Raw genomic sequence first — 24,989 nt, 5'->3', positions numbered from 1 at the left:
GAAAAAGGTGGAGACCAAGAAAAGCTGAAAACGTGTCTAGGTGCATCCCTAAATTCCCTAAAGGAATATTTGCCGAAATTCATGAAGAAAATCAGAATATTTCCAAGGAAATTCGGCAATTAAATATTAGAGAGGTATTTTAGAGAATTTTGATTGGTTGGAACACATCACACGGATTACTTGGCATTCTATGATTGGTTGGACTACATCACAAAGCTTACTTGGCGAATTCTCATTGGTGGAAGCTATGTGGAAATTTCTGATTGCTTTGTGAACCCTAGCTGTGCTCCTATATATACCCACCTCTTTGACGTTGAAAAGGGTTCCATATCCCTTAGAAAAATTCAGAAAAATTATATTGTTGCCGTGAGCTTCTCCCATTTTCTCTCCATCCTCTAAAGCAAGCCACGGAGTTCAAGCAAGGCCGAAGGGAGAAGAAGGAGCCGTGACTATTCCTCCACCATCCACCATTGAAGACTTGCTTTCAAGCTTCAAGGATCACAACGAAAATCATTCATCCTCATCTTCCATCCACGGTGTAATTCGACCTCTACTTTGTAACCTTTGTTTGAATTTCGTTGGTTTGTTTTAGTTGACATATATGTTTGAATGAATATTAATTTCTGGAATTTTATATGATTGAATGAAATTTTCAGATTCATATTATTGTTCTTCGAGAGTTGCTTATGTGGGTTTGTTTAATTAAATTTGCGTTATAGATAACTTTTGTATTTTAATCTTATGTGGTTGCAAACACTTAGGGTTTCGATATAATTGGTGCTAGGTTTAAGAACATGAAATCGACTTTTCGTTTTGTGTAAACTTGAATCAAAGTAGTAAAGGTTTTGTACAAAGATCGAATTTAATTAAAGAGAATTGCAATTAGGTGGACTTTTCCATACTAAGTTGTACACTTGAGTGGATAGCCTTTCTCTATGTGTAATGCGTTAAACATGACATGATTGACTAGCTTTCTAGGGTTTGATTGCATGTTTGATAGGATTAATCTAGGTGCTTTCGCTTAGGTTAATTAGCATTGAAAAGTAAAAAATGGGAATTCATTTGCTTTCGAATGTTTCACATGATCAACTCCTTTCTCATGACTTAGATGAACAATATTAGGGTTTGAATCAATTTTAATCATAAGTTTCGGTTTTGATCTTTGTTCTCTCATTCCATTTATGTTTTTATGTTTTTGTGTTTTATTTGTTTTATTTACTTAGTTTATTTTTCGAAAATCAAAATCAAAAAATCCCTCCTAAATTCGTAAATAATGTTTATACTTGTGAATATCTTTGTGAATATTATACTTTGTTTTAATTTTAATTGTTTAATTGTTTGACAATGACAGGTGTACCCTCAATCCCCGGAATAGAACGATCCCTATTTGCTTATACTACTAATGATATTTTTAGGGTTAAATTATGCGCGCTTGCTCAAAGCGCGTCAATTTTTGGCGCCGTTGCCGGGGATTGAAAAATCACTTGTTAATTTTGTGAATATTTGTTTTGTATATTGTGATCGTAAAAAAAAAAAAAAAAAAAAAAAAAAAAAAAAAAAAAAAATTACTTGTTAATTGTTTGTAATTTTCGAAGCTTAATGAGTTAATTACTTAGGTTGTTTTTTATATTGTTGAATACGAGTTTTAATTGTAAGTTGTAAATTGAATGGAATAGGTGAAGTCTCTTTTGTTAATATTGGCCTAAACCACTTATTGGTACCTAGTTCAGGTCCTTTAAGGTTGAGGGCGGCCTTTATTAACATTCATTGAACTGTCTTCACACTTAGGACCTTTTACATCCTAGTAAGAATATCCTATGTGAGATGGTGTCTAGGAAGGGGACAACGTTCATAACGGGTTCTGGATCCAGAAGTGCTTACAAATGGGCGTAAACCACTATGTGGGAGTAGCCTATGCCAAAATGGATCCTACCTCTTGTGTTCGCCCTCCCCTACCTGGCCATTTCAGTAAGGTTGCCCAAAGGATGTAGGAGGGACTTTGTGTCTAGACGATTATACTTGGGCCGCACGTCCACTTGATTTACCGCTTGGAATTAGATTTGATATCAATAATATTTTTGACAAAAGAAAATGTAACAAAATGTTGTGATACACTAAGGTAAAAAAAAAAACATTTGTGTAAATATTTTTCATGTTTTTTTTTACTCACTTGTGTACCTAACTTGTGTCTTTTGTACAATGTACTTGTTAATTGTAGTTGTAGTTTGTAATTCTTAGTTGTACTTGTTTTTATATTTTGTATTTCTTTGTTAATTATATAGTTACTAACTTTCTAATTTCTATTCCGTCTGGCTGAAAGACATTAAACTCAAGCGCTGCTTGGGAGGCAACCCAATTCAGAAGTAGCTGTGAAGGAGTCTACAAACACAGATTTGCTTTCTCTTTCCCTATTTCTTTTATTTTTCAATTTTTCTCTTTTGTTTTTGTTTTCGTAAATTTCATCCCTATATGCTTACTTGTTTCATTGCATGCTTATCATTGATTACATTGAGGACAATGCAATATTTAAGTGTGGGGGAAGGGATTTACACTTTTGTCTTGAGTCATATATATTGAAAAATACAAAAAAATCGAAAAATGTCAAAAAAAAAAATTAAAAAATTTAGTTTCTTTTATTTTCGTTTTGAGTCATAGGATGCCTTTCAACTGTCTAGGATGATTCTATATCTCTGAAATTATGGCTAAAAGAGGATCACAATGTTGAGATGATTTTAACATGGTATTCTTTGGTTTATTGAGATATATGAAAAGCATGTGCATGTGTAGTGGATATGGATCTCGTGACCTTGGTACAGAATATGAGCATGTTAGGATGAGTTTTGATTCATAAAAACCCATGTGAGATATTGAGCCCATGTCCCTTTTTCTTGGAGTGAAAATGAAAAATATATATATTCTTAATTTCTTGGCGATGTTTTGATGATCTCATTATTCTTTCATTTGATTGATTGCTTGCCATAGATTAAGTTTAATGGACTAGAGAATGCTAGAATTCGCTCTTGTGCTTGTTGATACTTTTATCAATACATGGCCCTGATTCTGGAAAGGATAGAGGCACCCTAGGAATTACCACCATTGCCAAATAAGCCTGTGTCCCCATTTGTGCCTGTCGTGGGACCCCCCTAGATAAACCCCTTTGAGCCTACATTAAGCCTTTTCTTTCATCACCCTAAAAATCCTTAACCTGAACCTTAGTATAGTTACAACCTTACCCTTTGTTCTAAGAACTTAGTGGAGCTATCTTTTGAGACATACTACATGGGTTTGGTGCTAAGGATGAAGATTGAGAAGAGGTGAAAGTTCAAGTGTGGGGGTAGACTTGTCCATAAAGAAAAAAAAATATGTGAAAGCCGTGAAAAATGAAAAGAAAAGAAAAAATGTGTACGGCTAAAAAGAAAGAAAAATGTATGTTTATAGATTTTAGTCCCCCATACTTAGTGATCTTGGAGTTTGTTTTGAATTGAAGGCCCACTATTGAAAAATTTGGTCTTTGTCCATTTCACTATAGTTCAAAGGAAGTTTAGAATGAAGATAGGGCCCAATATGAAGACATTAGGCCCTTTTATGTTACCTCTATGGGTGTGACGTTTTGCCTTGGTGGATTTCTAGAAGTCTCTACATTTACATGAGCTCTGCTAGGTTTTTAGGACACTTTGATAAATCCTTACCTTTCATTTCTTAAAACCTTGAGCCTGAGCCCCATTACAACCTTTGAGAGGACCTTCTTGATCCTTAAGATGGGACAGCCTTTGATGTGGAGATGAGTTACAAGAGTTGAACCTATGGCTTGGGTCCATTCGTGCAAGTAGTTGATATCCTTCATGAGATCTTTTGAAAAAAATTATATTCACAAAGTGCTTTTCGTTTCTTATATATGTGAGCTATTTGATTGCCTTAAAATATGTTCTCTCACATATAATTGAGTGATTATAAGCTTTTAAGCATTGCCATGATCTGAGAGAAGAAAGAGTGGATATACCTTGTGAGGATGTGGATCATACTTGTCTGAAGCATGCTAAGCTCCACCCCATCACCATTGTTACAACCAAGTCCTACTTGTGTATGTGTGGATTATATGTTTTAATTAACTCTCGAATGCTTAAACATTGATTCTTGGTTGAGTGTTAATCTTGGTGTTGTGAAAGTAAGAGATTGCTGAGACAAAATGTTGAAGGGCAATAGAGTCATTGTTTGTGTAGAGTCTTTAAATTTTCGTTGAGTCTTAGTTGAGTCTTTGTGTGATTTTGCTAAGGGACTAGCAAAAGCTAAGTGTGGGGGAATTTGATAGGAGCATTTTAATGCTGCGTTTTAACTGCTATTTCCCTACATTTCCTGCGTTATTTCCTTAATAAAACTCTATTTAGGAAAGTTTCCATTCTTTGATTGGGAAAGTTCCTAATTGTAGAAAGTTTCCGTTTTGTAGTTTCTATTTTCCATTTTTAGAAAGTTTCCATTTTAGTTTAGGAAAGTTTCCATTTCTTATTTTAGAAAGCTTCTATTTTCAGGTCTTTGGAATAAATAAGCTGAATTGAGTTCATAAATGGAAAGAGAAGCTTCATGAAGATGACATGGCAAGGAAATGACGTGGAAAATCAGAAAATATAATGCCAAGAGGAAATCAAGGAAGAGTTTTTAAAAAGGAAAATATATTTTCCTTGGGGATTAAATTTTCCGTGTAATACTTAAGAAGAAAAACAAGGTGACAACATGGGAATTAAAGATGATTGATTGAGGATTTCAAGGAGAGATTTTCTTGGGAGACTTTTATGGGAAGGAAATATTGTTTGAGAAATAATTTGGTGTGATTGCCAACGTGAAAATCAGAAATAATCAAGGAGATGACGCCAAGAGAGATTCAAGGGAGAAATAAAAGGAAAGAGAAAAAGGTGGAGACCAAGAAAAGCTGAAAACGTGTCTAGGTGCATCCCTAAATTCCCTAAAGGAATATTTGCCGAAATTCATGAAGAAAATCAGAATATTTCCAAGGAAATTCGGCAATTAAATATTAGAGAGGTATTTTAGAGAATTTTGATTGGTTGGAACACATCACACGGATTACTTGGCATTCTATGATTGGTTGGACTACATCACAAAGCTTACTTGGCGAATTCTCATTGGTGGAAGCTATGTGGAAATTTCTGATTGCTTTGTGAACCCTAGCTGTGCTCCTATATATACCCACCTCTTTGACGTTGAAAAGGGTTCCATATCCCTTAGAAAAATTCAGAAAAATTATATTGTTGCCGTGAGCTTCTCCCATTTTCTCTCCATCCTCTAAAGCAAGCCACGGAGTTCAAGCAAGGCCGAAGGGAGAAGAAGGAGCCGTGACTATTCCTCCACCATCCACCATTGAAGACTTGCTTTCAAGCTTCAAGGATCACAACGAAAATCATTCATCCTCATCTTCCATCCACGGTGTAATTCGACCTCTACTTTGTAACCTTTGTTTGAATTTCGTTGGTTTGTTTTAGTTGACATATATGTTTGAATGAATATTAATTTCTGGAATTTTATATGATTGAATGAAATTTTCAGATTCATATTATTGTTCTTCGAGAGTTGCTTATGTGGGTTTGTTTAATTAAATTTGCGTTATAGATAACTTTTGTATTTTAATCTTATGTGGTTGCAAACACTTAGGGTTTCGATATAATTGGTGCTAGGTTTAAGAACATGAAATCGACTTTTCGTTTTGTGTAAACTTGAATCAAAGTAGTAAAGGTTTTGTACAAAGATCGAATTTAATTAAAGAGAATTGCAATTAGGTGGACTTTTCCATACTAAGTTGTACACTTGAGTGGATAGCCTTTCTCTATGTGTAATGCGTTAAACATGACATGATTGACTAGCTTTCTAGGGTTTGATTGCATGTTTGATAGGATTAATCTAGGTGCTTTCGCTTAGGTTAATTAGCATTGAAAAGTAAAAAATGGGAATTCATTTGCTTTCGAATGTTTCACATGATCAACTCCTTTCTCATGACTTAGATGAACAATATTAGGGTTTGAATCAATTTTAATCATAAGTTTCGGTTTTGATCTTTGTTCTCTCATTCCATTTATGTTTTTATGTTTTTGTGTTTTATTTGTTTTCTTTACTTAGTTTATTTTTCGAAAATCAAAATCAAAAAAATCCCTCCTAAATTCGTAAATAATGTTTATACTTGTGAATATCTTTGTGAATATTATACTTTGTTTTAATTTTAATTGTTTAATTGTTTGACAATGACAGGTGTACCCTCAATCCCCGGAATAGAACGATCCCTATTTGCTTATACTACTAATGATATTTTTAGGGTTAAATTATGCGCTTGCTTTTAGCGTGTCATAAGTACCTTTATCCTTTCCAGAATCAGGGCCATATATTGATCATAAACGTCTCAACAAGTATAATAGTGAATTCTAGCATTCTCTAGTCCATTAAAATTAATCTATGGCATGTAATCAATCAAGATGAAAGAATAATGAGATCAACAAAATTATCGCCAAGAAAATAAGAGTATAATTCATTTTTTCGTTAATGACTCACAAAGAAAGGGCACATGGCTCAAATTCTCACAAGGGTTATTTTGAATCATAACTTATCTTCCACATGTTCATATTCTGTACCAAAGTTACGCATGCACCATATCTACTACACATTCATATGCTTTTTATAAATCATGATTAACCAAAGAATATCATCAAACATTATCTCAATCTTGTGATCCTCTTTTAGCCTTAATTTCAGAGATATAAGTACATCCTAGACAGTTAAAAGGGCATCCTATGACTCAATCACAAAACAAAACAAAACAAAAACACAAAAGTGACGCAACAAACATGACAAAAACGTTTGGACTTAGGGTTATTTCCCTTCTCCTTTCGGTAACTCCTTTGGAACATGACCAGGTGAAGAGAGGAACGATTTTGGCGGAGCTCAGCTCACTTGATTGACAGGGGACGAGACCCTTTGTCAGCACTTCTCATATCCAAACTAGACCTTAGACATCACATCCCATTGGATGCGCCTACGATGAAGAAGATATTTACCCAAAATTCATTTTGACTCTTACAATAACTAAACAAAACAAACAAACAAAGAACACAAGTATAAAACCGAAATAAAAACCTAAACAAAGTTAACGCAAAATTTTTTTATTTTCTGATTTTTCCGATTTTTTATTTTGTTTTCTTTTTATAACCACAAAAACTAGCTAAGTGAAACGTTATACCCTTCCCCCACACTTAAATCATGCATTGTCCTCAATGTATAAACAAGTAGAAAGCATACAAAGCATCAAGCAAGCATGGCATAAGAGATAACGCAACAAATCCTAAAACAAAAACAAAGTGGACAACAATAAAAGAGAAGGGAAGAGTTCAAGAAAGCAAATCTGCGTTGATGGCTCCTCCACAGCTACGGTTGAAATGGGTTGCCTCCCATGCAGCGCTTAATGTTTAAAGTCTGTCAGCCTAGACTTGCACCTTCATTTATGCCTTAGTTGGTGGCGCCTCTTGGAGGGATACATCCTCCACAGTGCGCTCCACAAACGCCTCATAGTAAGGCTTAAGACGATGTCCATTCACCTTGAATTCAGCTCCAGTTGTTGGACTTTTTATCTGTATAGCACCATGAGGAAAAACATGAGTAACAATAAAAGGACCAACCCATCTAGAACGCAACTTACCAGGAAAAAGCCTTAATCTAGAATGAAATAAAAGAACTTTTTGACCAACTACAAAGGCCTTTCCACGAATCATCTTATCATGGAAAGCCTTTGTCTTTTCCTTGTAAATCCGTGCACTATCATAGGCATCATTTCGAATTTCCTCAAGTTCATTGAGTTGCAACTTCCTATGGAGTCCAGCTTCATCCAAGTCCATGTTGAATCTCCTCACGGCCCACCAAGCCTTGTGCTCCAGTTCTACAGGTAAGTGACATGCTTTGCCATATACTAACCGAAATGGTGAAATCCCAATTGGCGTTTTAAAAGCGGTCCTATATGCCCACAATGCATCCTCCAAACGTTGGCTCCAATCCTTCCTTGAAGGTCCCACAGTTTTCTCAAGTATCCTCTTAATCTCCCTATTTGAAACTTCTGCTTGTCCACTTGTTTGAGGATGATAAGGTGTGGAAACCTTATGAGTAACGTTGTACTTCTTAAGCAAGGCCTCAATGGTCTTGTTGCAAAAGTGAGAACCTCCATCACTAATGATTGCTCGAGGCATGCCAAACCTACTAAAAATGTTAGACTTTATAAACTCTACAACAACCTTAGAATCATTAGTCCTGGTGGCTTTCGCTTCCACCCACTTAGAAACATAATCAACAGCCAAGAGAATATAAAGAAAACCATTAGATGAAGGAAAAGGACCCATAAAATCAATACCCCAAACATCAAAAATTTCGACAACTAGCACAAAATTCATAGGCATTTGATCTTTAGGTCCTAAATTTCCAATTCTTTGGCATCTATCACATGTCATACAGAATTCATTTGCATCTTTAAACAAACTAGGCCAATAAAAACCGGATTCCAACACTTTCCTAGCAGTTCTATTAGAGCCAAAGTGACCACCACAATGTTTAGCATGACAAAACTCAAGTATAGCTCTTTGTTCATTATTAGGCACACATCTCCTTATCAATTGATCAGAACAAAATTTCCACAAGTAAGGATCATCCCAAACATATAATCTAGCCATATTCTTAAGTTTATCACGTTGAACACTTAACATAGCACTAGGAAACGTTTTAGACACCAAGTAATTAACAATATCTGCATACCAAGGTTCACTTACCTGGATTCCGAAGAGTTGTTCATCCGGAAACATCTCCACTAAAGGTATGGCGTCTTCTTCACTCACTAACCTGCTCAAGTGATCAGCCACAACGTTTTCAGAGCCCTTCTTGTCCTTGATCTCCACATCAAACTCTTGAAGCAAGAGTATCCAACGAATTAGCCTTAGTTTTGCCTCCTTCTTTGACATAAGGTACCTTAAAGCTGCATGATCAGAATAAACAATGACTTTAGTACCCAACAAATAAGATCTAAATTTTTCTAAGGCAAAAACAACAGCTAAGAGTTCTGTTTCAGTTGTAGAGTAATTGAGTTGAGCATCATTAAGGGTCCGTGATGCATAGTAGATGGCATAGGGCTTCTTGTCCTTCCTTTGACCTAACACGGCCCCAACTGCATAATCTGAGGCATCACACATGATCTCAAAAGGGAGAGACCAATCTGGTGGAAGCATGATGGGTGCAGACGTCAAGAGGTCCTTCAATGTGTTGAATGTCTTCTTGCAATCCTCTTGGAAGTCAAACGCCACATCCTTTTGAAGAAGACGACATAGAGGCCTAGAAATCTTGGAAAAGTCCTTGATGAAGCGCCTGTAGAAACCTGCATGTCCAAGAAAAGAGCGGACCTCCCTCACACTTGTGGGGTATGGTAAGTACTTAACAAGATCTACTTTAGCTTTATCAACTTCTATTCCACGTTTAGAAACAATATGCCCTAAGACTATCCCTTGGTTCACCATAAAGTGACATTTTTCCCAATTAAGCACAAGATTAGTCTCTTCACAACGCCTAAGTATTAATTCTAAGTTATTTAAGCAATCATCAAAGTCTTTACCAAAAACCGAAAAGTCATCCATAAACACTTCAATAATTTTCTCAATAAAATCAGAAAAAATACTTACCATGCATCTTTGAAACGTACCTGGAGCATTGCAAAGTCCAAAGGGCATCCTTCTGTAGGCAAACGTTCCAAAGGGGCATGTGAATGTCGTTTTCTCTTGGTCCTCATTAGCAATGGCGATTTGGTTGTACCCAGAAACCCATCCAAGAATCAATAGAACTCATGACCAGCTAACCGCTCAAGCATTTGATCAATAAATGGCAAAGGGAAGTGATCCTTCCTAGTGGTGGCGTTGAGCTTCCTATAGTCTATGCAAACTCTATGTCCAGTCACAGTCCTCTGAGGCACTAACTCATTCTCTGCATTCTTCACAACAGTTATCCCAGACTTCTTTGGCACAACTTGAACTGGTGAAACCCATTTGGAGTCTGAGATAGGGTAAATGACGCCACAATCAAGAAGCTTGATGACTTCCTTCTTCACAACTTCCATCATAGGTGGGTTCAAACGTCTTTGAGCCTCCCTAGTTGGCTTGGCTCCCTCCTCAAGCAAAATCCGATGCACACAAGTGGTAGGGCTAATTCCTCTGATATCCGCTAAAGTCCAACCAATTGCAGTCTTGTGTTGCTTAAGCATCTCCACTAATCTACCCTCTTGAGGTGACGTCAGGGATGATGAAATGATGACAGGTAATGTTTCGTTTTCCCCCAAGTAAGCATACTTCAAGTGATCCGGTAATTGCTTAAGTTCCAAGGTAGGTGCCTGAATCACTGAAGGTAAAGGTTTATTAGTAGAGGGAGAAATAAACACAGAAGAAACATTACCTAGCTCGAATGGTGTTGCTTCAAGAAAAGCAACATGTTCCATTATGGAATCACTATGAATGGCCGTGAGCTCCTCCTTAGGGTTGGTAGTGTCATCCTTTATTATTCCAACGCCATTGGCAATGGTTGAAACCAAAGTATCCTCATTCATCATCTCCATGAATTTCTGCGCAAGTTCATCAAGTATATCAATAGAAAAACATGATGAAAAATCAACCAAAGGATACCTCATTGCTTCAAAAATGTTGAAGCCAATAATTTCGCCATCGAACTCCATTGTTAATGAGCCAGAATAGACATCAATTTTTGTCCTAGCCGTCCTCATGAAGGGGCGGCCTAGCAACAATGGCGTTCCACTTTTTGGGGACTCCTCCATCTCTAGGACATAGAAGTCAGCTGGAAAGATTAGCTCACCAACCTGCACAAGTACATCCTCAACTAACCCCTTTGGGTATGCATTAGATCGATCTGCCAACTGAATAATAACATTATCATGCTTAAGCTCACCTAGACCTAGAGTTTCATAAACAGAATAAGGCATGACATTTATAGACGCCCCTAAGTCTAGCATGGCATTTTCGAATCTACTTGTTCCAATGACACAAGGGATAGAAAAACTCCCTGGATCCTTACACTTTTGAGGCATTCTGCGTTGAAGTACAGCTGAGACATTCTCACTTACCTTCACCACTTCCTTCTCACGGTTTTGTCTCCTTGTGGTGCAAAGTTCCTTCAAAAACTTGGCATACTTAGGAATTTGCTTGATGGCCTCAAGGAGAGGGATGTTGATTTGCACATTCTTAAAAGTTTCCAAGATGGCCTTTTCGGCCTCATCCTTCTTGGACTTAGCATATCTGCTTGGGAAAGGCAAAGGAGAAGAAGATGGATTAGCAATAACCGAATTGAAAGAGTTAGAAACATGTCCTTGAGTATTCGGTTTTTCATTGGAAGGTGGAGACGTCAATTGAGCCTTGGACGTTGCAGGGTCCTCCTCCTCCTCTATTATGGACGTTGAGACCTTCTTGGGAGGCTTTGGAGGATCTACAAGGGTCTTACCACTCCTTGTAGTGACGAATTGGGCTTGCTCAAAGTGAGGATTTGGGATGGTACCACTTGGTAGCTTTCCTTGCTCATGAAACTTACCCATAAACTCCACAACTTGACTCATTTGCTTCTTCATCTCATTGACATCCGTAGATATAGCATTGATTTGATTCCCATGATGAGTTTGACCTGCAATCAAAGCTTGAGTAGATTTAGTTAGGGTTCGAATCAACTCATCATTAGAAGAAGAAGAAGCATTGGAATTAAAGTTTGAATTAAAAGGAGTAGGGTTAGGAGGTTGGGGCTTTTGATAAAAGCCTTGAGGACGTTGTTGGAAGCCTTGAGGTGCATTTTGAACGTTGTCATTGTCCTTCCAACGAAAGTTAGGGTGGTCCCTCCATCCAGGATTGTAAGTATTCGAGAATGGATCATTCCTAGGACGTTGGAACCCTTGTTGGAAACCTATGGCGTTGACACCTGATAGGAGCATTTTAATGCGACATTTTACTTGCTTTTCCCTACATTTCTTGCGTTATTGCCTTATTAAAACTCTGTTTAGGAAAGTTTCCACTCTTCGAATGGGAAAGTTCCTATTTGTAGAAAGTTTCTATTTTTGTAGTTTCTATTTATCATTTTTAGTAAGTTTCCATTTTCGGTAGTTTCTATCTTTCATTTTTAGAAAGTTTCCCATTTTCAATTTAGGAAAGTTACCAATTTTTATTTTAGGAAAGTTTCTATTTTTCTTACTAGTTTCTATTTTCAGGACCTCGGAGCTAAAAAGTGGAAATGAACTCATAAATGGAAAGAGGAGCTTGCAAACATTAAGGGGAGCAAAAATGAGATGCAAAGGACCACACAATTGAGCAGAAATGAAGAAATGAAGCTTTCCTGGTCCAACCAGGAAATCCTGTTCGAAAGAGGAAATCAAGGAAGAGTTTTTAAAAAGGAAAATATATTTTCCTTGGGGATTAAATTTGCCGTGTAATACTTAAGGAGAAAAACAAGGTGACAACATGGGAATTAAAGATGATTGATTGAGGATTTCAAGGAGAGATTTTCTTGGGAGACTTTTATGGAAGGAAATATTGTTGGAGGAATAATTTGGTGTGATTGCCAACGTGAAAATCAGAAATAATCAAGGAGATGACGCCAAGAGAGATTCAGGGGAGAAATAAAAAGAAAGAGAAAAAGGTGGAGACCAAGAAAAGCTGAAAACGTGTCTAGGTGCATCCCTAAATTCCCTAAAGGAATATTAGCCGAAATTCATGAAGAAAATCAGAATAATTCCAAGGGAATTCGGCAATTAAATATTAGGGAGGTATTTTAGAGAATTTTGATTGGTTGGAACACATCACACGGATTACTTGGCATTCTATGATTGGTTGGACTACATCACAAAGCTTACTTGGCGAATTCTCATTGGTGGAAGCTATGTGGAAATTTCTGATTGCTTTGTGAACCCTAGCCGTGCTCCTATATATACCCACCTCTTTGACGTTGAAAAGGGTTCCAGATCCCTTAGAAAAATTCAGAAAAATTATATTGTTGCCGTGAGCTTCTCTCATTTTCTCTCCATCCTCTAAAGCAAGCCACGGAGTTCAAGCAAGGCCGAAGGGAGAAGAAGGAGCCGTGACTATTCCTCCACCATCCACCATTGAAGACTTGCTTTCAAGCTTCAAGGATCACAACGAAAATCATCCATCCTCATCTTCCATCCACGGTGTAATTCGACCTCTACTTTGTAACCTTTGTTTGAATTTCGTTGGTTTGCTTTAGTTGACATTCATGATTGAACAAAGTTATTATTTCTGGAATTTTTATGATTAAATGAGAATTTTCAGATTCTATTATTGTAATTCGAGAGTTGCTTATGTGGGTTTGTTTAATTAAATTTGCGTTATAGATAACTTTTGTATTTTAATCTTATGTGGTTCGAAACACTTAGGGTTTTGATATGAATGGTGCTAGGTTTAAGAACATGAAATCGACTTTTCGTTTTGTGTAAACTTGAATCAAAGTAGTAAAGGTTTTGGACAAAGATCGAATTTAATTAACGAGGATTGCAATTAGGTGGACTTTTCCATACTAAGTTGTACACTTGAGTTGATAGCCTTTCTCTATGTGTAATGCGTTGAACATGACATGATTAACTGATTAACTAGCTTTCTAGGGTTTGATTGCATGTTTGATAGGATTAATCTAGGTGCTTTCGCTTAGATTAATTAGCATTGAAAAGTAAAAAATGGGAATTCGTTTGCTTTCGAATGGTTCACATGATCAACTCCTTTCTCATGACTTAGATGAACAATATTAGGGTTTGAATCGATTTTAATCATAAGCTTCGGTTTTAATCTTTGTTCTCTCATTCCATCTTTATGTTTATGTTTTTGCATTTTATTTGTTTTGTTAACTTAGTTTTATTTTCGAAAAAACCAAAATCAAAAATCCCCCCTTTTTGTGTAAAATGTTTATAGTTGTGAATATCTTTGTGAATATTATACTTTGTTTTAATTTTGATTCTTTTTTTGTTTGACAATGACAGGTGTACCCTCAATCCCCGGAATAGAACGATCCCTATTTGCTTATACTACTAAAGATATTTCAGGGTTAAATTATGCGCTTGCAAAAAGCGTATCAACACCTTCTTGTCCTCCACTTTCCATGAGTTGAGGGCATTGGTCAGACACATGCCCTTGCATAGAACATACTCCACACACCATGACTTGTCCTTGTGCTCCCTGAGACACAAGAGTAGTAAGTTTGTTAATTTTCTCTTCCAATTGAGCTAATGTACTTACCTCATGGACCCTTTCACGTGTGGTGGTGGTCTTGGACCTAGAGTTCCCATATTGTTGTTGATTCAAGGCCCTATTCTCAATAAGGATCATTCCAGCCGCAGGCTCCTTGTCAACAAAAGATCCCCCAGAAGCAGCATCTAACATGTCTCTTTCCAAAGGTGTGAGACCATCATAAAAACAAGTGAGCAAGGTCTCATCCTTCATGCCATGTTGAGGGCACTGAGTGATAAGAGACTTGAACCTCTCATAGTATTCTGCGTAGGACTCCAAGGTGCACACATTAAAAACGTCACATATATGCAAGTACACACAAGGCCAACGAAAATTTTGATAGTGGTTAGTTACAATCTTTTACAACTTTCGAATTAATCAACTTCAATAAGAGAATTGTAAGTCAAAGTTTAGACGTGCGGCCCAGAGATTCTAATGTTAATACAAGTCTCCCCTCCTAAATCTTTTGGTAACTCTTTTCACACAGAGCCAGGTAGTAGAGGAACGATTTTGGCGGAGCTCAGCTCACTTGATTGACAGGGGACGAGACCCTTTGTCAGCACTTCTCGTATCCAATCAACCTAGACACTCTGGCTACTAAGGTGCGCCTACTTGATAAAGAAGGTTGCTTGACAAGTATTAATAAAAGAACTCTCACCTATTCCGTTATGACTCACTTTCTTCTTACCAAAACCAATTTGCTCGAAAATTGTCTAAGTATATGATTTTAATAAAACATCATGGACTATTGTTTTGGACGTGCGGCCCAAGTCCTTGTCTTTACACATATTTTTTTCGCAAATCCTTTGGGCAACCTTACTGAAAATGGCCAGTGCGGGGGAGGACGAGCACGAGAGGTAGAAACCATTTTGGCATTGCCTTTCTGATTTCAAAACCCGTCATGAACGTTGTCCCCTTCCTAGTCACCATCTCACATAGGCTATACTTACTAGGATAAGGGAAAATTTAAGTGCAAGACATTTTTCAAGTGTTAACAAAAGCCGCCCTCAACCTTAAGAGACCTAAATTAGGTACTAATAAGGGGTTAAGGCTAATGTCAACAAAAGATCCTTCACCTATTCCATAATAGTTCATAATCCCTTACCAAAATCATACCTTAGTGGCGTTTTCATCACATGAAGACTTTTCAATCCCCGGCAACGGCGCCAAAAATTGATACGTGCAAAAGCATCGTCAATTTAAACCCTGAAAAATATCATCGTTAGTATAGAGCAAATAGGGTATCGTTCAAAACCGGGGATTGAGGGTGCTAACATGTGAGAACAAATTAAAGAAAAGAATATACAAGTCACGAAATTAAAGAACAAACATATACAAGGTTACGAAAATATTTTACAAGTTTACAAGAAAGAATTATGAAACAACAAAGAGTTAGAGAGCACACATACATGTTCACACGAATTAGAGAGCAAGGAATGAGAAAAACGAATATACAAGTCTACATATATATAAGATCGAAAATTAGAGAGAAAACTAAGTTAGAAAAGGTTTTGGAAATCCTACTCCTATTTATACACAATTTACAAATCCATATCACATGGGGAATCCATATACAACAAGGAAACAAAAATCCCTAAAGAACACCACCAAAAATCCCTAAGAAACACAATTCCTAAAAAACACCAAAGAAATCCCTATTTTTTAGCAATCCCTAAAAAACACAAGACAAATCCCTAAAAACCACCAAATTAATTCCTAGAAAACACTAACACATATTTACTATTCACGGAGACACTATTCACGAATTTAAAAACATTTTTTTATTTTATTTTACTTTATTATTTATATGAACATGCTACCTAAAAACTCTAAGTTAATTTTAATTATTTACAAATATACAAAAACACATAACATAAAGATTGGGGGGGGGTTTTTGAAGATTGAAAACAGAAATTTTAGAAAACAAATAAAACATTAAAATCGTTTCTATACAAAGGTGGGAAAAGAAGAATTTCCGAAAATACAATTTATCAAGAACTTATCAAGAATCAATGTTTCATGCATCCCTTAATCTTTATTAATCACCAAGAATGCCATCAACCAAGACACAAAGATCAAAGCAACCAATGTCCCTTTTAACTTTCTTTCTTATGTTAATCGAAATAGCAAACACCAAATCAATTTATTTTGAAAACCCGAATACACACATACGTTGAAAATTCGTTTTCAAATCATTAAGTTCAAGAAAGAATTGATGAACATGCAACTCCAAGGGCGTCACTACTCATCATCACATGCATAATCTGATTTCCGACTCAAAGCAAGCCTTTACTACTTATTTCGAATTAGAGTTTACAAAGCATAAACCTAATTACTAGCAAATTACATGCAAGTCATCTATGGTTTCAACCACGTCAATCATTAACATGTAATGAAGCACAAAATCAGAATATCATTCAATCAATTCGGCAATCAATCAAGACAAAGAACACTCAAAACAAATCTAACATGAAAAGACATCAAAATTATACTTTGAAAATAGTTTTGCATACTCAAAAGATTCAACTTACACGTAGATAATCCAAAGCAGAAAATCTATCTAACAATTACACAAAACCGTGAAGTACATGTATGATAAGGCTTATGAACAACCCTTAGTTACGTCCCAAGGTCCAAAGCAGCTCCTTAGCACGGCAACAAGTGATGAACACGGCTATGGAGGGTGATGGCACGGCTTGCTCCTTGAAGAATTATGAAAACCTGAAACTTGAGAGCACACAAGTGAGAATACGAAATTGTGGAGAAAAAATTCTGAACCTTGAGACGTCCAATACACTAGGTATATATAGGAGAACGTGTCAAGGCACTCCCAATTCGTTTCTACTTGGTTTCTCCAAAGTTGTGTTGATTTAGGACTTGTTTGGCACAAAACAGATTTCAGGCAGGATTGACCTCAATCCACTAAAATGGCCATAACTTCTTCTAGTAAATAGACATCGACGAGCTGTAAAAATTTCTGGAAACTAGACATCTGTAGCTTTCCAACCATATAAAGATCATAATTTTCTGAGCTTTGAACGATTTTCTATGCTCCGTTGAAGTTGACTGATCTGCACAGGCAGTAATTCGAATCTGTAATGGATTTGACTTTTAAAGCATAACTTAAGTCTAATTCGATTTTCCTTCACATCACATGCCTCTCACATGTCTTCCACGCCTTATTGAAGAATGAAACGTCAAGAACTCCCTAGAACCTTCAAGAATCTCACGGCAATTTCAATCCATACTCAACTAGAAATCCAAACTCCACATTGCTTTGAAATCCGAATTCCTTGTTGCTTTCTCTTCCATGTGCACGGCAAATGATCTTCTTGAGACTTCTAGATACTTCATGAACGTTCCAAGGCTCTCCTAGTATGAGTAGAAATCCATATCCAAGTAGGTTTCCTAGTCAAATACTGCTTTCTTTTCCGAGATGCTTCTACACTCTTCCGGAACCTTCTTGAGTAATCCTTATCCAACAGGGACTCCTTATCACACTAGGTTTCCTTATCTGAGTAGAATTGGGTTTCCTTGTCCAAGTAGAACTCCTAGTCCAAGTCAGCTTCAGACTCCTACTTCAACTAGGATTCCTTTTCCTAGTCAAACTGGGAGAACTTCAATTTCTTCATTTCTTTACATTTCTGCGCCACTTGTGCCTTCCTTAGCCATTTTTGGACTTTGAGACTCCATTTTACCTGTAAAACACTAACTAAGTTAAATTGATCAAGATAAAAGAAATAACTTAGCAAAATATAGGGTTTAAACATTATTAACGTCGCATTTTATGCTCCTATCACTTTCTCACAATTTTTTCTTTCCATGGACAAGTCTACCCCCACACTTGAACTTTCACTTCTTCTCAATCTTCATCCTTAGCGCCAAACCCATGTAGTATGTCTCAAAAGATAGCTCCACTAAGTTCTTAGAACAAAGGGTAAGGTTGTAACTATACTAAGCTTCATGGTTAAGGATATTAAGGGTGATGAATGAAAAGGCTTAATGTAAGCTCAAAGGGTCTTATCTAGGGGAGTCCCACGACGGGCACAAATAGGGACACAAGTTTATATGGCAATGGTGGTAATTCCTAGGGTGCCTCTATCCGTTCCAGAATCAGGGCCATGTATTGATATACGTCTCAACAAGCACAAGAGCGAATTCTAGCATTCTCTAGTCCATTAAACTTAATCTATGGCAAGCAATCAATCAAGATGAAAGAATAATGAGATCATCAAAACATCGCCAAGAAATTAAGAATATATATTTTTCATTCACTCCAAGAAAAAGGAACATGGCTCAAATATCTCACATAGGCTTTAGGAATCAAAACTCATCTTAACATGCTCATATTCTGTACCAAGGTCACGAGATCCATATCCACTACACATGCATACATTTTTCATATATCTCAATTAACCAAATAATACCATTTTAAGTCATCTCAATTTCGTGATCCTCTTTTAGTCATGATTTCAGAGATATAGAATCATCCTAGACAGTTGAAAAGGCATCCTAAGACTCAAAACAAAAACAAAAGCAACGAAATTTTTTATTTTTATGACATTTTTCGATTTTTTTGTATTTTTCAATATATGACTCAAAAATAAAAGACTCAAAATATAAATCCCTTCCCCCACACTTAAATATTGCATTGTCCTCAATGTAACAATTATAAACATGCAATGAAACACTTAAGCATATAGAGATGGAATGTACGAAAATAAAGTGCAAAGAAAAACAAAAGATACAAAATGGAGAAGTAGGGAGGAAAAAGAAAATCTGCGTTGAAGACTCCTCCGCAGCTACTTCTGAATTGGGTTGCCTCCCAAGCAGCGCTTAATGTTTATAGTCTATCAGCCTAGACTTGGTGTCCTCTCGTCCTCAGCTGGTTGGGCCTTCAAAGCCTCCTTTTGGGTTTGGAATTGTGTTGCTCGGAAGCCTACCAGTTTCATGAAACTTGGTCATGAAGTCCACCACTTGTCCCATCTGCTTCTTAAGGTCAGCAATGTCCTTGGTGTGGTTCTGTTGTCCTTGAAGCAAAGTCTGTGTGGCACTAGTCAACGCCTGAGTGGAATTAGTCAATGCCTCTATCGTCTTATCATAGTGAGAATTTGAATTCCCTTAGTTTTGTTGAGGAGGCATGTAAGGCCTTTGAAAAGAAGGTCCTTGAAATGAAGATCCTTGAGGACGTTGGAAACTCCCACCAAGAGGGTTCTGAACATTCTCATTGTTGGTCCACTTGAAGTTGGGGTGGTCCCTCCATCCAGGGTTATAGGTATTCGAATATGGATCATACCTTGGACGTGGGGGACCCCCTTGGTTCCCTTGATATCCTCCTATGGCATTCACAGACTCCCAACCACCATTCTCACTTAGTTGAGGACATTGATCCGTAGGATGTCCTTGGGTAAAGCATACCCCACAAGTAGAAGATCCTCCTTGGACTTGAGTAGTCGCCACTTTGTTCACAAGAAGGGTGAGTTTGTTCAATTGATCCGCAATGGCAGGACTAGTGCTCACCTCATTGACCCTACGAGTGGTCTGTCTCACACCCTCATATTGTTGATTGTTTAGGGCACGATTCTCAATAAGTTCCCTTCCAGCTGCAGGTGACTTGTCCACAAAAGCTCCTCCAGCTGCAGCATCAAGCATTTGCCTTTCTAAGGGTAAGAGTCCTTCGTAAAAGCAAGTAAGTAGGGTCTCATCCTTCATCTGATGTTGAGGGCATTGTGCAAGTAAGGAGTTGAACCTTTCATAGTAGGCACCATAGGACTCATCATGGCCTTGCTCAATTCCACTGAGCTTCTTCCTGAGTGTGATGACCTTTGAAGCTGGGAAGTATTTTTCCAAGAAGGCCTTCTTCATTGTGTCCCATGAAGTAATACGTCCAGCAGGGATCTCATATAGCCAATCTTTGGCTCTGTCAGCTAAGGAGAACGAAAATGCCTTCATTTTAAAAATGTTCTCATCTGCTCCCTGTGGTTGCATGTTTTCACACACAGCCTGGAATGCTCTGAGATGCTTGTTGGCGTCCTCCATATTAAGGCCATGGAAACGAGGGAGCTGGTGCAAGAATCCATTCTTCAGCTCAAACTCTGCATGTTTTCCTGCAGCAGGGGCAGGGTATACAATTCCCGTAGGGGGTCCTCCTTGGACAGTTGCTGTGGAGAGTTCCCTAATGGATGCCATTCTCTCTTCCTTGACTTCTTCAGGTGGTGGTGAAAGTGGTGGTGAAGGGTTGGACGAAACCACAGGTGATGGTGAACGTGAGGGAGGAGATGGAGTAGGTGTAGGTGAAGTCGACTCCTCAGAAGAATAGATCCTCTTCCCTTGCTCGTTAATTGTGTACTCTTTGAATTGCAAGGAAGAAGGTCTTCTGTACTCAAGTGTAGGAGGATTCTTCAAACGAGCGAGCCTTTCTTCAATCTCTTTCTTGCTAGGGAGTTTAGAAGGCTCGGACATTCATGGAGAGTCTGAACAACATTAAGATTGACGAAAGTTAGTAACTTACAAAGGACAAGAAATACAAGTTAATCTTTATACAAAAACGTCACTATTCACAAGCAACAAAAGAAACTTACAAATTTTGTACAAGTAAGAGAAGTAAGAAAACAAACCAATTTACATGTGAAGGGTATGTACAAGTATTTTATTTTTACATGGAAACGCTATAAACAAAGTTAATAACTCAATTGATTCCGAATTGTAAGTCGAGCCCAATAGAAACCACTACTATTGGTGAGCTACGATATAGGGATAGTCGCTTAGACATAAGTCACTTTCCTTTGTTTCAGAAGGCCAGATAGCCAGATTAAGAGGTAAGTGAGAGGGAGGACTCATTTTGGTGATACTACGGAGGCTACTTCCTCATTGAGGTTTACGCCCCTATTGGCTACTTCCACATTGTGGTTTACGCACAGTCTATAGTATCTCTGAGATCCAATTTTAAACCCATCACCCAGGGTCTCAACCTAAGACACCATCTGTAATGCCCCTTACTCAGCTTGAAAAGTAACTCATGTGTTAAACTGTTCTCCAAGTGCTAATAAAGGCCGCCCTCAACCTCATAAGACCTTAAAAAGGTACGAATGAAGGGTTAAGGCCAATATTAACAAAAGGGCCCTTGTCTACTCAGACGAGTTTACACACTTGCAACAATTAAGTATTTAACAAAATTCATAACTCCATTTTTATTTTCTTTAATTCTAATTCTTTACAAGTATAATTAGACAAAACAAGTACCAAATTATATACAAAACGTCACTATTCCATTTTTTTTTTTTTTTTTTCTTTTACTTCTTTTATTTTTTTTTTTAAATTTTTTTCAACACTTAGGTACGGGAACAGGGAATCTCAGAGTGCAATGGGCTGTAACAGCTTCCTTTCCGAGATTATGTTTAATCCAATATACCTTAAGTGTCACAACAATTTCTTACATTTTCTTTTGTCATAAATATTATTGATATCAAATCTAATTCCAAGCGGTAAATCAAGTGGACGTGCGGCCCAAGTATAATCGTCTAGACACTAAGTCCCTCCTACATCCTTTGGGCAACCTTACTGAAATGGCCAGGTAGGGGAGGACGAACACAAGAGGTAGGATCCGTTTTGGCATAGGCTACTCCCACATAGTGGTTTACGCCCATTTGTAGCACTTCTGAATCCAGAACCCGTTATGAACGTTGTCCCCTTCCTAGACACCATCTCACATAGGCTATACTTACTTGGATATAAAAGGTCCTAAGTGTGAAGACAGTTCAATGAATGTTAATAAAGGCCGCCCTCAACCTTAAGGGACCTGAACTAGGTACCAATAAGGGGTTTAGGCCAATATTAATAAACACGACTTCACCTATTCCTTCTTTAATTTACAACTCACAATTAAACTCGTGTTCAACAATATAAATAACAAACTAAGTAATTAATCTAAAATTCGACAATAACAAAATATTAACAAGTAATTTTTTTTTTTTTTCGATCACAATATAAACAACACAATTTAACAATATAACAAATGATTTTTCAATCCCCGGCAGCGGCGCCAAAAATTGATGAGCTTTGTGCAAGCGCATAATTTAACCCTGAAATATCGTTAGTAGTATAAGCAAATAGGGATCGTTCTATTCTGGGGATTGAGGGTACACCTGTCATTGTCAAACAATTAAACAATTAAAATTAAAACAAAGTATAATATTCACAAAGATATTCACAATTATAAACATTGTACACGAAAAAGGGGGTTTTTGATTTTGGTTTTTCCGAAAATAAACTAAGTTAACAAAACAATTAAAATGCAAAAACATAAAAATAAAGATGGAATGAGAGAACAAATATCAAAAACCGAAACATATGATTAAAATCGATTCAAACCCTAATATTGTTCATCTAAGTCATGAGAAAGGAGTTGATCATGTGAAACGTTAAAAGCAAACAATTTCCCATATTTTACTTTTCAATGCTAATTAATCTAAGTGAAAGCACAAAGACTAATCCTATCAAACATGCATTCAAGCCCTAGAAAGCTAGTCAATCATGACATGTTCAACGCAATAAACACCTAGAAAGGCTATCAACTCAAGTGTGCAACTTAGTATGGAAAAGTCCACCTAATTGCAATTCTCTTTAATTAAATTCGGTTTTTGTACAAAACATTTACTACTTTTTGATTCAAGAACACAAAACCAAAAAGTTGATTCATGTTCTTAAATTGTAGCACCATTCATATCAAAACCCTAAGTGTTTGCAACCACATAAGATTAAAACACAAAAGTTATCTATAATGCAAATTTAATTAAACAAACCCACATAAGCAACTCTCAAAGAACAATAATATAATCTGAAAATTCTCATTCAACCATAAAATTCCAGAAATTAATTATTCATTCAAACATATATGTCAACTAGAGCAAAACCAACGAAATCAAAGCAAAGGTTACAAAGGAGAATCAGATTACAACGTGAGATGGAGATGGTGATGAACGATTGATGTGGTGGTCTCTTGAATCTCGAAAGCAAGCTTCAAGGATGGTGGTGGATGATGATGCTCACGGCAATTCTTCTTCTCCCTTGGCCAAGCTTGAACTCGTGGCTTGCTCTAGAGGATGGAAGAACTCACGGCTATTCTAGAGAACTTTTCTGATTTTTTCTAAAGTGTAAATTGTATGGAAGAGAGGCCCTTTTTGCGTTGAGAATGAGATGTATATATAGGAGCACGGCTAGGGTTCACAAAGCAATCAGAAATTTCCACATCACTTCAACCAATGGTATGGTGCCAAGTAAGCCCTATGATGTGTTCCAACCAATCACAAAATTCCAATTTTAATTCCCTAATATCTTGGCCGAAATACCTTGAGATAATTTCTGATTTTCATAGTTCAATTCGGCCAAACTTCCTTTAGAGAATTAAGGAATGTATCTAGACTTCTTTTGATCTTTTCTTGGTCTCCACACATATTTTCTTTCCTTAAAACTCTCTAGAGAATATCTCTATGCCGAATTCTTTTATTTTCTCTTTGATTCACACGGCAAAGCCTTCTTCTCCTCTTGGCTTGGACGGCAAGGAGTCTCCTAGGGTTTATCTTTCCATAAAAATTGCCCTAGAAAATCTCACCGAAATCTTCTTTTAATTTCTGATTTTCTTCACGGCAAACTCCTTGTTTCTCTCTTGATACTTCACGGAAAACTCTTCTAGGGTTTAGGTTTTGCGTCACAAACCCTAATTCCATGGGCCTTGATGGGCTTTTATCCATTTTGCCGAAAGTCCTATGCAATCCATAGAGTTCTTGGGCCTCGTTGCTTCAACTTCAAGCCTTGTCATCTTCCAAGGTCATGACACTTCATTTTTCCATTTCTTTTTCATAGTAACGTTGGAAACTTCATTGGTAAGCTTTCCTCCTTTTCGCAGGGTTTCCTGGTTGAAGCAGGAAAACTTCTTTTCTTCATTTCTGCTCATTTCTGTGGTCCATTGTTTCTCATTTTTGCTCCCCTTGTCTTTCGCAAGCTCCTCTTTCCATTTGTGAGTTCATTTCCACTTTTTAGCTCGGAGGTCCTGAAAATAGAAACTAGTAAGAAAAATAGAAACTTTCCTAAAATGAAAAATGGCAACTTTCCTAAACAGAAAATGGGAAACTTTCTAAAAATGAAAAATAGAAACTACCGAAAAATGGAAACTTACTAAAAATGATAAATAGAAACTACAAAAATAGAAACTTTCTACAAATAGGAACTTTCCCAATCAAAGAATGGAAACTTTCCTAAACAGAGTTTTATTAAGGAAATAACGCAAGAAATGCAGGGAAAGGCAAGTAAAACGTCGCATTAAAATGCTCCTATCACAGATAAAGAGTGAACAAACAGGTCACGAGTTCAAAGTCAATGGCCATCGCCTGAAGCCTTACTATGAGGCGTTTGTGGAGCATGAAGTGGAGGATGTACCCCTCCAAAACATTCCACAACCTGAGGATTAAATGGAGGTACAAGTCTAGGCTGAAAGACTATAAACATTAAGCGCTGCTTGGGAGGCAACCCAATTCAGAAGTAGCTGTGGAGGAGTCGTCAACGCAGATTTGCTTTCTCTTCCCCTTTTACTTCTCCATTTTCCCTTTGTTTTAGTAGTGACACGCTTGAAGGAAGCGCATAATTTAACCCTGAAATATCGTTAGTAGTATAAGCAAATAGGGATCGTTCTAT

General features: G+C 37.1%; 1 protein-coding gene across 1 annotated transcript; it reads right to left on the bottom strand.

The window, feature by feature from the left end:
- Positions 1-9,853: 9,853 nt before the first annotated feature.
- On the bottom strand, positions 9,854-12,001 carry LOC133726754 (uncharacterized). The gene has a single exon (XM_062154371.1). The coding sequence runs from the start codon at positions 11,999-12,001 to the stop codon at positions 9,854-9,856; it is 2,148 nt and encodes a 715-aa protein (XP_062010355.1).
- Between the last annotated feature and the right edge of the window lie 12,988 nt (positions 12,002-24,989).

The sequence above is a fragment of the Rosa rugosa genome, chromosome 1 (genome assembly GCF_958449725.1).
Source record: "Rosa rugosa chromosome 1, drRosRugo1.1, whole genome shotgun sequence".
Classification (NCBI taxonomy): domain Eukaryota; kingdom Viridiplantae; phylum Streptophyta; class Magnoliopsida; order Rosales; family Rosaceae; genus Rosa; species Rosa rugosa.
This window is presented reverse-complemented; position numbering and strand designations above follow the sequence as displayed.